Source organism: Haplochromis burtoni, unplaced genomic scaffold (assembly GCF_018398535.1).
Source record: "Haplochromis burtoni strain Fernald_Lab_line unplaced genomic scaffold, NCSU_Asbu1 Contig_120, whole genome shotgun sequence".
NCBI classification, from domain to species: domain Eukaryota; kingdom Metazoa; phylum Chordata; class Actinopteri; order Cichliformes; family Cichlidae; genus Haplochromis; species Haplochromis burtoni.
In genome coordinates, this window is record NW_024582481.1 from 974,139 (window position 1) to 986,394 (window position 12,256).

General features: G+C 41.3%; 3 protein-coding genes across 6 annotated transcripts in view; all 3 read left to right on the forward strand.

The window, feature by feature from the left end:
• The window catches only part of ankrd28b (ankyrin repeat domain 28b), a gene marked incomplete in the record, with an annotated part of 18,415 nt that extends 18,096 nt beyond the window's left edge, over positions 1-319 (forward strand). The window contains 1 exon segment of the mRNA XM_005934732.2: positions 1-319.
• A 1,370-nt stretch (positions 320-1,689) lies between these two features.
• Positions 1,690-8,184, forward strand: hacl1 (2-hydroxyacyl-CoA lyase 1). The gene is made up of 17 exons (XM_005934740.2): positions 1,690-1,906; positions 2,125-2,229; positions 2,319-2,359; positions 2,452-2,532; positions 2,607-2,679; positions 2,754-2,831; positions 2,953-3,047; positions 3,157-3,269; positions 3,349-3,484; positions 4,324-4,429; positions 4,603-4,686; positions 5,661-5,762; positions 5,933-6,087; positions 6,211-6,369; positions 6,457-6,564; positions 6,675-6,861; positions 7,992-8,184. Exons 1-17 carry the CDS (start codon positions 1,856-1,858, stop codon positions 8,022-8,024), a joined length of 1,707 nt encoding a protein of 568 aa, XP_005934802.1. The 5' UTR covers positions 1,690-1,855; the 3' UTR covers positions 8,025-8,184.
• A 1,193-nt stretch (positions 8,185-9,377) lies between these two features.
• colq (collagen-like tail subunit (single strand of homotrimer) of asymmetric acetylcholinesterase) overlaps positions 9,378-12,256 on the forward strand; it is a 9,734-nt gene continuing 6,855 nt past the window's right edge. Inside the window, exons 1-5 of one of the 4 annotated variants that reach the window (XM_042223792.1) lie at positions 9,378-9,595; positions 10,116-10,225; positions 10,446-10,553; positions 11,376-11,420; positions 11,575-11,601. In XM_042223792.1, coding sequence (XP_042079726.1) covers positions 9,499-9,595; positions 10,116-10,225; positions 10,446-10,553; positions 11,376-11,420; positions 11,575-11,601 — 387 coding nt within the window. In that variant the 5' untranslated portion in view covers positions 9,378-9,498. The remainder of the gene's footprint in view (positions 9,596-10,115; positions 10,226-10,445; positions 10,554-11,375; positions 11,421-11,574; positions 11,602-12,256) is intronic. The other 3 variants (XM_005934742.2, XM_042223793.1, XM_005934743.2) reach the window with 3 other exon arrangements.

The window sequence follows — 12,256 nt, forward strand, 5'->3', positions numbered from 1 at the left end:
GGGGGGGGTTCATGGGTTTATATCCGCACACTACACCCTTCAGAATGCACTTGTCCTTCAAGTCTGTAAAAGTCATACTGGGGGAAAAGATCATTTATTTTTGAGATCAAATTTTTATTAAACCCATTTTTCATGTCTTAAATTCCTTATCCTCTAGAGGAAAACAAAAAAAAAAGTCAGGTTTTAATGATCTGAGTAATTTCAAAAAATTTGATATGTGCACCGGTTAATTATTAGGTCGAGCAACCTTAATTTTGTACATTGACTTGTCCATTGCGGTTTAGTCTTTGAAGAATAAATTATTTGTGTACTTCTGGTCCCTTTTTATGTGTTCATTTTGTGCCTTCATTAGTTACTGAGAAAGGATGGGTTTGTAGAGGCAGCTGTGAAAGTACAGTGGTGCACACTAGGTAAGTATTTAAACATTTGTGAGAAGCACTGATCCCTTACTGAGGTATTTAGGCTGAGCTTTGCGAGGAGAAACACTGTAAACCAATGATAGGATGGCATTTGATTTTTCTTCTGTCTAAATGATATTTTTGCTGTTATCTTAGTCAAAGTATTGACTTTTGCTTGCTTTAACTTCAAAAAAAGAGAGAGAAACCACTCGATTGTACCCTGATTCAAGAATTCACAGTTTTGTTTGTTGACAAATGCTTTTAACTGGAATTATGTAAAATACATTCGCTAGCTTCATTAGTATGGAAAAGTGTTTTTTTCTTTTCCTTGCTTTTTTTCTTGAAGAGGAAAGAAACTAGCATGTATATAGGGAAAATGACTGTGAATTCAAGTTCCAATGAATTCTTTCAGTACTGAGATTGCTGTATATTTTATGAGTAATAAAGAAATGAGTTATTTAATGATGAACTTGATTTATTTTTTTGTTAAATGCTGTCTTTATTTCTGATTGCAACTATCTCCATTTCTTTGTTTTGCTGGGAAAATGGGTGCAAGTGTACAAAAAACATATGGAAATACAGTATATAAGGTAAAAACAGAGTTTGCATAATTCTAATGAGCTTTAAAGTCACTTTTCTGTGTTCATAATGTCATCGGTTTTGACAAGATCCCAAACACCGCTGTCAGAAATGCAGGACCAGACCATGACAGAGACACTGTGTTTTACAGGTGGCTGTAGACACTGTTGTACCTTTCTCCTGACCTCTGTAAATACTGATGACGATTCATCACTCTATAAGACTTATGCTACTGATTTACAGTCCAGTTCTTGTGTAATTTGGCATACCACAGTCTATTCTTACTGTTTCTCACTTTTAAGAATGACTTTTTTACAGCTACCTTTCCACTGAGACTATTTCTGATGAGGCAGTGAGCAGTTCAGGGACCTGTTGGTGTACCATCATTCAATTATTATTAGTTATGCTTTTGTTTTTTATTCTGTCATACAAATATAGAAATCATACAACTGCTGTTTTTGTGGTGTAGAAATGTTACTGGCAGCCAATGAAAAGAGCTGCATGATTCTGTTCCATCCATATTTATTAATTTATTTAAAATGATGCATTAAACCAAAGACCGACTACAAGGTCAATGCTTAAACTCTAGATTCTAATATTTATTAGAAATAACTAAATAAAATATAGTATCTAGCCTACACAACTGAATTTCTTTTTGCACTTCTCGGTAGGACGTGAGGTCACACGCATTGGCTCCCGTGATTGGCTCGTAACTCGGAAGTGGAAGTAAGGGGGCGGATGCAGGTCCAAAAACAAACCAAGCAGAGACCTTTGCTCAAGGGCTCTGATGCAAACTTGCTCAAGTTGCAGTCCAGCCTCACCTTGTGGTTTGTGACAGTGCGGTTTGACATTGCGCTGCCCGCTGTCTCCTCACGGTCATGGACGAAGTGACAGGAGCTCAGCTCATCGCTGAGTCTCTAAAGGCTCAGGTAGGAATGACGTCGTCTGCAAACATGTGGCACTCCAACAGAAATATTCTCCCTGTTTGTGTCTTTGCTCAGATGTAACTGTTGAGCAATGTGTCAAAGTCCAAGTGCGGGGCGGTCAGGATCACTAAACTTTTCATAAAAGCATTTCCTCCTCTTATTAATAATGCTACTTTTTTACAAAACTTGTTCAATCCAACGTTCAACCAATCTCCCTGCAGAAAGTGGACTACATGTTTGGGATAGTTGGAGTTCCGATTATCGAAGTGGCCATGGCTGCTCAGGCTGCAGGAATCAGATACGTAGGAATGCGCAACGAGCAAGCGGTAACTCGTTGTTTTGTACAACCTTAGTAATCCCTAACAAAAGCATTGCACTGCCATGCTGACATCAAATAATTTCTGTCGCATAACAGGCGTGCTATGCAGCGTCTGCCGTCGGATACATTACTGGGAGGTAAAATCTAATTCTGTACCGAATAAGGTGAACAGCTGGTGCCCAGCACTGTTATTCACATGTTGCTGTTTCCTGTGGTTATCTGAATCCAGACCAGGGGCCTGTCTTGTGGTTTCTGGACCTGGGCTCATCCATGCCCTGGGTGGAATGGCCAATGCCAACATGAACTGCTGGTATGACTCCATAACCACTGCTGTGTACTGTACAACTAACAAGGTGTTTATGAAGTGATGCTGGCTTTGCACAGGCCGGTGGTTGTTATCGGAGGGTCTTCGGATCGAAATCAGGAAACTGCAGGAGCCTTTCAGGAGTTTCCTCAGGTAACAAGTGTCTCGATGTGGATTTTTGCCTGACACCGCTTCTCTACGCTCATTCTGTTTCTCCATGTTGCCAGGTGGAAGCATGCCGCCTGTACAGCAAGTTTTCAGCGAGACCCAGCAGTCTAGAAGCCATCCCCTCAGTGATAGAGAAGGTTGTATAACAATGCCCTCACACTGTCTGTTTTGTTCTTTTAATGTATCGAACAGATCTGGATGATGATGATTATTTTCATCACGTCTGTGTAAAGTTTTCTGGTATTTGGTTGGTCACAGGCGGTCCGCACAAGCATCTATGGGCGTCCAGGTGCTTGTTATGTGGATATTGCAGGCGACATGGTTAATGCTAAAGTGGAGAGGAGCAAAGTTAGGTTTGTTGTCATTCTTGGATTTAAAAATAAATAAATACATTTTTATGCACAGTATCACTCGTTAAACATCAGGTGTATAGACTCTCAGAGAAGTGTGTCTCTCGCTCAGAGAGGTGTCCTGCTGTCCGCCTCCACCAGTGAGTTTGGCTGACCAGGGTTCAGTGACAGAAGCCATATCTGTCTTAAAAGCAGCCAAGACACCCTTGGTCATCATCGGCAAAGGTAACTGAAACAAAAGAAGCAATTGCCACCTCTTTTCAAATTAACTAAGCCTAACCAACCTGTGTTTTTCCGCCAATAGGAGCAGCCTACGGCAGAGCAGAGGCTGTGCTGAGGGAGCTTATTGAAATGAGTGGCCTTCCCTTCCTGCCCACCCCGATGGGAAAAGGGGTTCTTCCTGATGACCATGCCAACTGTGTAGCTGCTGCACGCTCAAGGTAAGCCTCACACTGCACAATCACACCTGGTAGTAACCAGACAAAGTTGTAACAATCTGTAGAGCTTCTCCTTAATAGAGTAGTCCAGCAGAACTCTGTAACTTTAGTGTGTTTTAATCTTCCTGAAGTAGAAGGCATAGACATGCTCAGCAATACCCATGCAGGCTTTGGGGTTTAATCAATGCTCAGTTGATATTAACAGTTGAAACAAGGCTGGATGGATTGATGCCTTTGTGCTGTGTGTGCCAAAATCTGACCCTGCCATCTGAATGTTGCAGCAGAAATCCAGACTCATCAGACCGGGCAACATTTTTACAATTTTGGTGATTGTATTGATGTATTGAGCTGCTGCCAACTGATTGGCTGGTTAGGTATTAATGTGCAGTTGAACTGGTGTACCTAATGAAGTGTTAGGTAAGTGTATAATAATACACTTATAAAAGTACTTGTTTTTTAAAAGCGATGGTCAGATTTTTCAAAAAAGAAAACAGTCTAACATCCAGACAGACGGATGTGTTTTGAGTGCAGCTCCTATTTTGAATGTGTTTTTAGCTAGAAGACAAAATTCACCTTCTATATGCATTACAGGATCGAAAAACATTCTGCCTAAGGGAGAAGTGGCATGAAGTTTCTATTTCTATATTTTTTAGGCCAAGAATAGTTGACAGTACATGTTTAGATGGCAAACAAACATTTGTGTCATGGTCATCTATCTGGCTCCTAAATTCTGCATCTTCTAACTAGTCAGGATCTAAAATTTTTAGTCTTGTTTAATGAGAATCCATTGTTTGACCTCTTCTGCTGTTTGTTTTTTATGTATTTTTTTCCTTGTTACCCAGAGCTCTTCTCCAGGCTGATGTCATACTTCTGTTTGGAGCCAGGCTAAATTGGATGCTCCATTTTGGTCTTTCGCCTAGATTTAACCCTAATGTTAAGATCATTCAGGTATGTAAATGACCGAGTTTATGGTTTGAGAAAAATCAGCATTAAAAGATCTGGTTTAAAGCTAGTAGTCTATTTGGTTGTTAATCTTTTGCCTTGTCATGAGAGAGTTAGTTTTGCCAAATCTGGTGCTGCAAAAGCTGTAATGATATAACCCCACTGTGATCTGTTTGCAGGTTGACCTTTGTGCTGAGGAGATGGGCAATAACATGAGGCCAGCTGTTGCTCTCCTTGGAGATATCAGTGCTGTTGCCACTCAGGTACATTTTCAGCAACTCAGCCCATTGGCTCATCTTTCTCTTTGATGTCTTTCCCATAACGTTAACTTTAGGAATCAAAAGCAAACCTGTTTCATCAACATTTGCGCTAATGGTAAGAACCTGTGTAGAACTATGTTTTTCTCTCATAGATAATTCACTATAGCATAAGATCTGGTTGTACTTGTGCAGCTCTTAATGGCTTCTTTAATCATTGGTTTTTAAGCCTGACGACACTGAGGTCTGAACACACTTGTTCAGAGTTTTTTGTTTGTTTTTATATTTTCTTTGCTCCTCTCACTGAATTTTCAGACTGAAATATGCGACAAAAAATATGTCTGTAAAAAGCAAAATGGATCTCAGTCATGGCAAAAACAAAGCGTATTTCATATACAGAGGAATTTGAATTGTTAATATATGTTAATTGAGGCCTGAGATGTACTTCTTGGGTTTTTTGCAGTTTCTCTGAGCGCTGCATGGTCTGACCTTGGGGTGAATTTGTTAATAAGATTTCCACTTGTGAATAATTTTCCTCACAGTACGATGATGGACTTGAAATTGTTTGCAAATGGCCTTATAATCATTCCCAGATTAATGGACAGCAACATTTGCTGAGATTGGTGTTGTCTTTCCTCCTCGGCATTGTGTTCACACACGACCACTTGCTGATGATCAGTTAATCAAATGCATTTGATTAGCAGCACCTGGCTTCTACGTTCTCTCTCAGTTCCTATGGAAACAGTGAGGACATTCACAAGACTGCTTTTGCATTTTATTACGATTACATTGTGTTAAATGTCATGGGGTTGTTCTTCCTCTGAGGTTGCATCTACCAAATTTTAAGACCAGGTAAGGACCAGATGATTTCTTTGAAACGTCTTGTGCTGTATTTTTAGCTCGACTATATTCTCTATATCAGTGACACGAGTACAGTAACATTCAACTGTAATAGCAGTGTTTTTGTTTTTTTTCTTCAGCTGCTACTGTGTGTCCGTAGAGATGGTTGGAAATACCCCTCTAACGCTGAGTGGTGGAGCACGTTAAAGAGCAAGATTGCTGCTAATGCAAAAATATCAAAGGTGGGTTTCACAAAAGTTCTTCTAATCCTTCCTTAGAATTTGGACCACCAATGGAAAGCTTACATTGTTGTTCTGTGCATGGTTACACTGTATCAGCCTGCTGATGACATTAAATTATATATTTAATCCATTTAGATGTTGTCTCTGTTTTTTGTGTTTCTTGCCAATAGGCACTTGCTCTACAGTCTACAGTGCCCTTGAACTACTACACAGTGTTTCATCACATCTCCCAGCTGCTGCCACATGACTGCATCATTGTCAGCGAGGGTGCAAACACAATGGACATCGGACGCACCATGTTAAATAACTACCTACCTCGACACAGGTAAGCCAGTCAAGCGCACTGACTTTTTTGTTGTTTTTTTTATGCTAACAAATCAATTTAGACTAATCTGTGAGTTAATGTATATCTATTAGATTGCTGTAAACTAATCTTGATGATGTTCAGACTGGATGCAGGCACTTTTGGAACAATGGGAGTAGGCCTCGGGTTTGCTATCGCAGCAGCTGCTGTGGAGGCGAGCCAGAACACCGGCCGAAGGGTCGTCTGTGTGGAGGGAGACAGTGCCTTTGGGTTTTCTGGTATGGAGGTTGAGACCATGTGCAGGTGAACTGAGTCCAGTGTTTCTATTCAGTATTTGCAGTTTAACCGTCTATTGACTTCACATTCTTCTCTTTGTGTTTTGTAAATCAGGTATAGCCTACCCGTAGTTGTTATTGTGGTCAATAATAACGGCATTTACAGCGGAGTAGATTCTGAAACATGGAAAGCAATGAAACAAATGGGAGAGCTGACCTCTGTGTGAGTGAGATACTTTTGAGAAAATGATCATAAAGTGAATTCACTGATAGTTTTTATTGATGTCTTATGCTATGACGTAGCAAAAGTTGTCTTACATCGTCACACTGTAGGGCCCCTCCCGTGTCCCTTCTACCTGACGCTCGCTATGATGAGGTGATGAAGGCGTTCGGAGGTCGAGGGTTGCTGGTGAGGACGGTGGAGGAGCTGCGCAGTGCCTTACAGCTTAGCCTGAGTGACTGGGAGAGACCAAGTCTCATCAATGTGCTCATTGACCCTTCCTCAGACAGGAAGCAGCAGGTAACTACAACTGTTTGGAGCACATGTTTATAGAGTCTGCATGTTTATAAAGTATGCAACAACATTAACCACGTCTTGCCTGCCAGACAGACTTGAGGGTGAGCGTCTCCCAGGTGCACCTGGAGTAAAATTCTCTACATGCACAGGCAACTCTAGAAAAATAATGCTCCACCTTGTGGTCACGGTTGTAATAACAACTCCTACCATAGTCAGAGCATCTCTGTGGCTCTATCAAATATCTGGACTTCTGCGCTGTGGAGCGTTTGCCATACACTGGAGAAACATGGAGGGTCTAAGGCGGTCCGAACATGTTAACACAGTCTGGAATAAAGACTTGACATATATCACTCATATCAGAAATCTTATCTCATAGCATGTTTTACACCCTTGCAGCCCTGAGTCCTTGCAGACTATAAGCGGTACTATATGACAAAAGGCTGCAAATCAGATCACAGAATGTTTTTAGTATTTGGTCCTGGTGCACCACAGAAGGCATAAAGAGACTGAGTGACACCGGCAGACACAGCAGTAAAGCCAAGCCTGATTTAATCCAGTGTTTCTTTGGTCTCTGCTTTGCATACAATAAACAGCTTCATGTTTACTTGACTCTTCCTCATCCTTTGAGGGCTATGTTACCAACATGCCTCGCTGAGCCGTAATCCTCCTGCTCCAGGTGCACCAGAACTGTTGTATTCCACTCACAATCCCTCCACCTAACACCAACCTGACCTTTCTATTTCAGGGCTCCCATAATTAGAAAGCAAGGCCCTCCGTGTTTATGTTGAACGTATCCACGCAACCTTTTGCAGACACGGTTGAAGGTTGTATTGAGTAATGTATCCACAGCGCTGAGCTCCACAGCTGTGCCAGCAGAAAGACTTGTCCCTGACTTTTAGTGTTGCGCCTTTACCTTTCGACACCCAACTTTAATTCATTCCTGTCAGACTTGAAGCTGACAAGATTTAGTTTTGAAAATTTGAAGAAAACTTTTAGTTAATTTTTATTACCTAGAAAAACCTCTGTTTTACTGCTTAGATCTCCATTACAGTACAATATTCATCTAGAGCTTATTACACCGTATAGCTCTTTCATTTAAAGACTAATATAAACACTGTGTTGTCTGTTTGCAGGAGTTTCCTTGGCTCACACGTTCCAACCTGTAGATTTCCAGAGCATTTCAGAACAGCAGTGACGGTTTTCTCCTGGAAAATATCAAACTGCTTTTGTTTTTCAAGTTGTTTCCATTAATTCATCAAATATTTTGCTATTACTATACTGTGAATAATATGAAAAATATGACTACAATAAAACATTTCACACAGAGTGCATGCTGTTTCTTTATGTCATTTTTTTCCCCTCTTAACCTGGACTGCAACTGTGAGTTGCCCTGTTGCCTACATTAATGAAATGTAATAAAATTAAATGTAAAGGGGAGAAAAGTGTCTGAAAAGACGAAAATCTGGAGAAAAGGAGAAAAATAAACGCATTTGACAAACTTTTTTTTCTTTTTGCAAATGAACCAGCTAATGTTTACAGTTGAATGTAGAGATTTGTCAGTAATGGGGAAACTTTAGATGAAATCAACAGGATTTTTCTCATTTCCATAAGTTTTGTATCCTTTTCCACAACTTGTCTGAAAAATCCTAAATGCGCGACAAAAAAAGCAATGCAAGCTAAAATAATTTGGTAGAAAATTGCATTGCTTTGTATCTCTTAAGTTGCAAGCTTGACATGATTGCTTTTTGTAATTTATATAAAGAAAAAAGCATAATTTATCTTAACCTCCTAGGACCTGAACTCTTCCCCAGCATGCATTTTTAATTTTTCTTTGATATTTGGGCATATTGGGGCCCGATGAATGTAAAAACAAAGAATTACCAGATTTTTTTTTTACCTTATTTTTGTTTTAAGAAAAATAAGAGCCACATATAAGGATATTCGTTTAAAATTTTGATAGAACAGTAGCAGTATAATGTCCTTGTAAGTGGATATCAGGCCCATGTAGAGCAAAATTGAGTATTTTAGTCTAAATAACCCAAAATGTGATGTCCACACATGTGGACGCCAGGAGGTTAAAGTGCTGCTGAGAAGTAATGGAGTCTGTTTTTCTAGGTCCTTTGGAAATGCAGACACTTGACATTGTGTAAAAGACTTGCCACAGCAGTATAGTGCGTACTAAATAACTTGATGCACAGTGTACTTCATCACAAAAAAAACACATTAATCTAAACATAATTAGACTGTAGACTGATACATCTAAGAAAGTTGTAACATATTGACATCTTCATTCAGAATGCTCTCAGCATGTCTTGCAGAAAAGCACACAGGGAGTCTCACAACTTTCCCTGAAGAGAGACAATAACAAAAGCCCCCCACTGCAGTAGTAGAGATCTAATATTGGCACCAGGAGCAGCTGGCAGGCTGTCTCCTGTAATTTTAGTGCACACTGATGCAGAGGAAAGATTTAATGGGTATTGGTCAGCGTACCCTCTTCTGAGGGCGTAAAGGAGACACAGCAGAGTGAACGCAGAGGGAGGGGGGCAGAGAGAGAGGACAGTGAGAAGAGAGGGAGTGGAAAAAGACAGCGTGAGAGCTGCTGTGGATCAGAAATAAAGTCGGGCAACTATCCGGAGCAGCATGACTCTTCTAACACTTGGACTGTATCTGCCATTGTGGTTTTGTTATGGCCTGGCTCAGCCTTCTTTTCTGGACAACTTTGATTCATTCCCAGCAGGTAAGAGCGTTTTAATCCTGAGCTTGAATACTGTATACTGTACTGTACAGTACTGTGCGTGCACAGGAGCTGGTGGATTTGAGCTGCAAAAGCACGGATTCTGAAAGTCTCAATTTGAGATTCACGTGGCACTCATGATAATACCCTTGTTTTTATTTTCTTGTTGTCCATGAGGCAGGTTGGAAAGGCCTCTATAAATAGCGAGAACAGCTTTGGCTCTTCAGTGAGAGGCACATGGGCTTCGTATCCATCCAGTGCTAGGAATTCTGCTGGATGGGTGTCATGATTTGATAGTTTGCACCTGTTTCTCTGTTGCTTGTGCTGCTCCAGCATGCTGTAATTGCTTCAGTTTGTCTAATTTTTGATCTGTCCCACCTTAATTTGTCGTAAATGAAGTTTTTCTCATCTCACATTCATTAGCGTGGGTGCAGAAGTTAAAACAACACACAAAAAAAACTTCCTGGCTTCATATACCTTTGATACCCTGTTTAATTTGTGACTGCATGCCCACCTTGCGCAGCTCTCAGATCACCGGATCAGCAGAAGAGGTTCAACCCATGCTGTTTAGTGAGTCCGCCTCCACCACCACTGTTTCCTCCACCCCCTTCACTTTGGCGCCTCTACCCTCATGTGAGTCAAAGTCATGTGACTTTCTATTGTGAATCTCTAACTGTTGACATGTCCTTGATTTATATCCAAAAACACCACATTTCTTACAGCCTTTTGACCCCTGGTCAAGAGTCTCTCTAATTTAATGTCAACAACTGAATGAATATCATCAAACCTGCTCTTGCAAATGTTGTCAAGACCGAAGAAGTCATCGAATTGCATCTTTATTTATATTTTACAGAGTGATGGAAATTCCCGTGGTGGTCGCGAGTCTGATGTGGACAATAACAATAAAGTTTCTTCTTGCCCAGCAGGCCCTCCGGGGCCTCCTGGCCCCCCAGGACCTCAGGTGGGAAACCAGGCTATTCCTAAAACATCATGGCTATCCTTTTGTATCTGGAACTGTGCCACTGTTATTGGACTCTTCCAATAAATCTCTCATAATGTAACAGGATTCATCACCACTATAACTAAAGCGTCAGTCTCTGTTTCATGTTGGAGTCTACGTAGTTTTAAAGTGTTAAAAATTAGTACCCCAACTACATATTAACCGCATGTCTTCTCCAACTTGATAGTTCCTGTATAGCAGGAGATGGGGATTTCTCTGGCCCATGCAACACAGCAACCCATTAACGCTCCACTTTTAGCTGAGACACAAATAGCCTTTTTCCACCGGCTGCCAGTGTCCCACACATCATTCTCAGAAACTGTCTGAAGAGCTGTCTGCTTGGAAACGAGTACTGGGTCGCGTAAATTCCAGGGCTCACCAAAACATGCTCGTGTCCAGGTGTTTGTGTCCTCTAGTGATTGAAAGATGCAAAGACCTTTCGGTTCAAAAGTCCCTCATAACCCAACCTGCTCCACTGTTCTCCACTGTGTTCCAGCATTTCATAAGTGAAAGCAGATTTACCAACTGATTGTTAAAGCTTTTGCTGCGGTTGCTCATCAGAGGTCCAACCGCAGCAGCATTTCTCTTTATCAAAGGAGGTCCACAAGGCAGCTTTTAAATCAATAGTGGCCACTCAGCCTTTAGCTAATTGAAACTGCGGCTTCCAGAAACAGAACAGATCTGTGGTGGGATGCTGTGGACAATAAAATGAATTTAGATGGCTATCTCTGTGATTTAGGAGCATATAGCACAAATCTAATGTTTTCTTTTTATGTTCATTAGGGTCCCCCTGGATTACCTGGGATAGCAGGGCCTAAAGGAGAAAAGGTAAGGAGTGTACTTATCGAAATTAGATAAAACTAGACTGTCTGCTTATTATTCTAATAAGCTAAAGTGCAACTGACCTTTTGCACACAAATGCTTTCTGGAAGTGCATTAAATGACTGCCGTCCTTGTCCCCTCCTCCACATCCTGTTGTCAGGGAGAAATAGGAAGACCTGGTCAAAAGGTGAGAGTCTCCATTAATCACTCCATGTTCTTTGCTAAGTGGATTTACTCAAAAAATGAGATACAATGCCTCCGCCTGCTCGCTCGCTGTAAGTCACAGTGCTGCCAGTGCCTGCTTGTGTACATCCCGAAATTGTGAGGATATACAACCTTGACAGGAGGCAGAACAGACACACTGACAGGAGGCAAATGGGTGCAGGGCTGCTGAGACAGGCTGTTTTTGTGGCTGAGGGACTTTACATGCTCTCAGTCTGTTTCTCTCACCGAAGCGGAGCATATTGCTTCCCTATCAACATTCCGCATCAGGCTAGCCTATCCGACTGTCCTCCTTCTCCTAACATAAAGCTTTATTGAAAGCTCGGGACACACTATGTGATGAGCACAGGTAGAAGAGTAGCGTCCTCCTAAATGAATCAAAGCTGTCCAATGGGGGAGCTTCACTTTGCAAGCGGCCTGACTGAGCAGCTTTGCAGCACCGCAGAGCAATTTAGCTTAGTGTTTCAGCCAGGTTATTAATCATTTTATTTCCCACAAGCACAGACTCCTGTTCTATATACAGCCCATCATTTAATTAAAGAGAGCAAAGTGACAGGGCTCGTTAAAGCCATTCTCCCCCTACATGTGCAGCAGCGTCTGAAAAATGCTGTAGTGAGCTG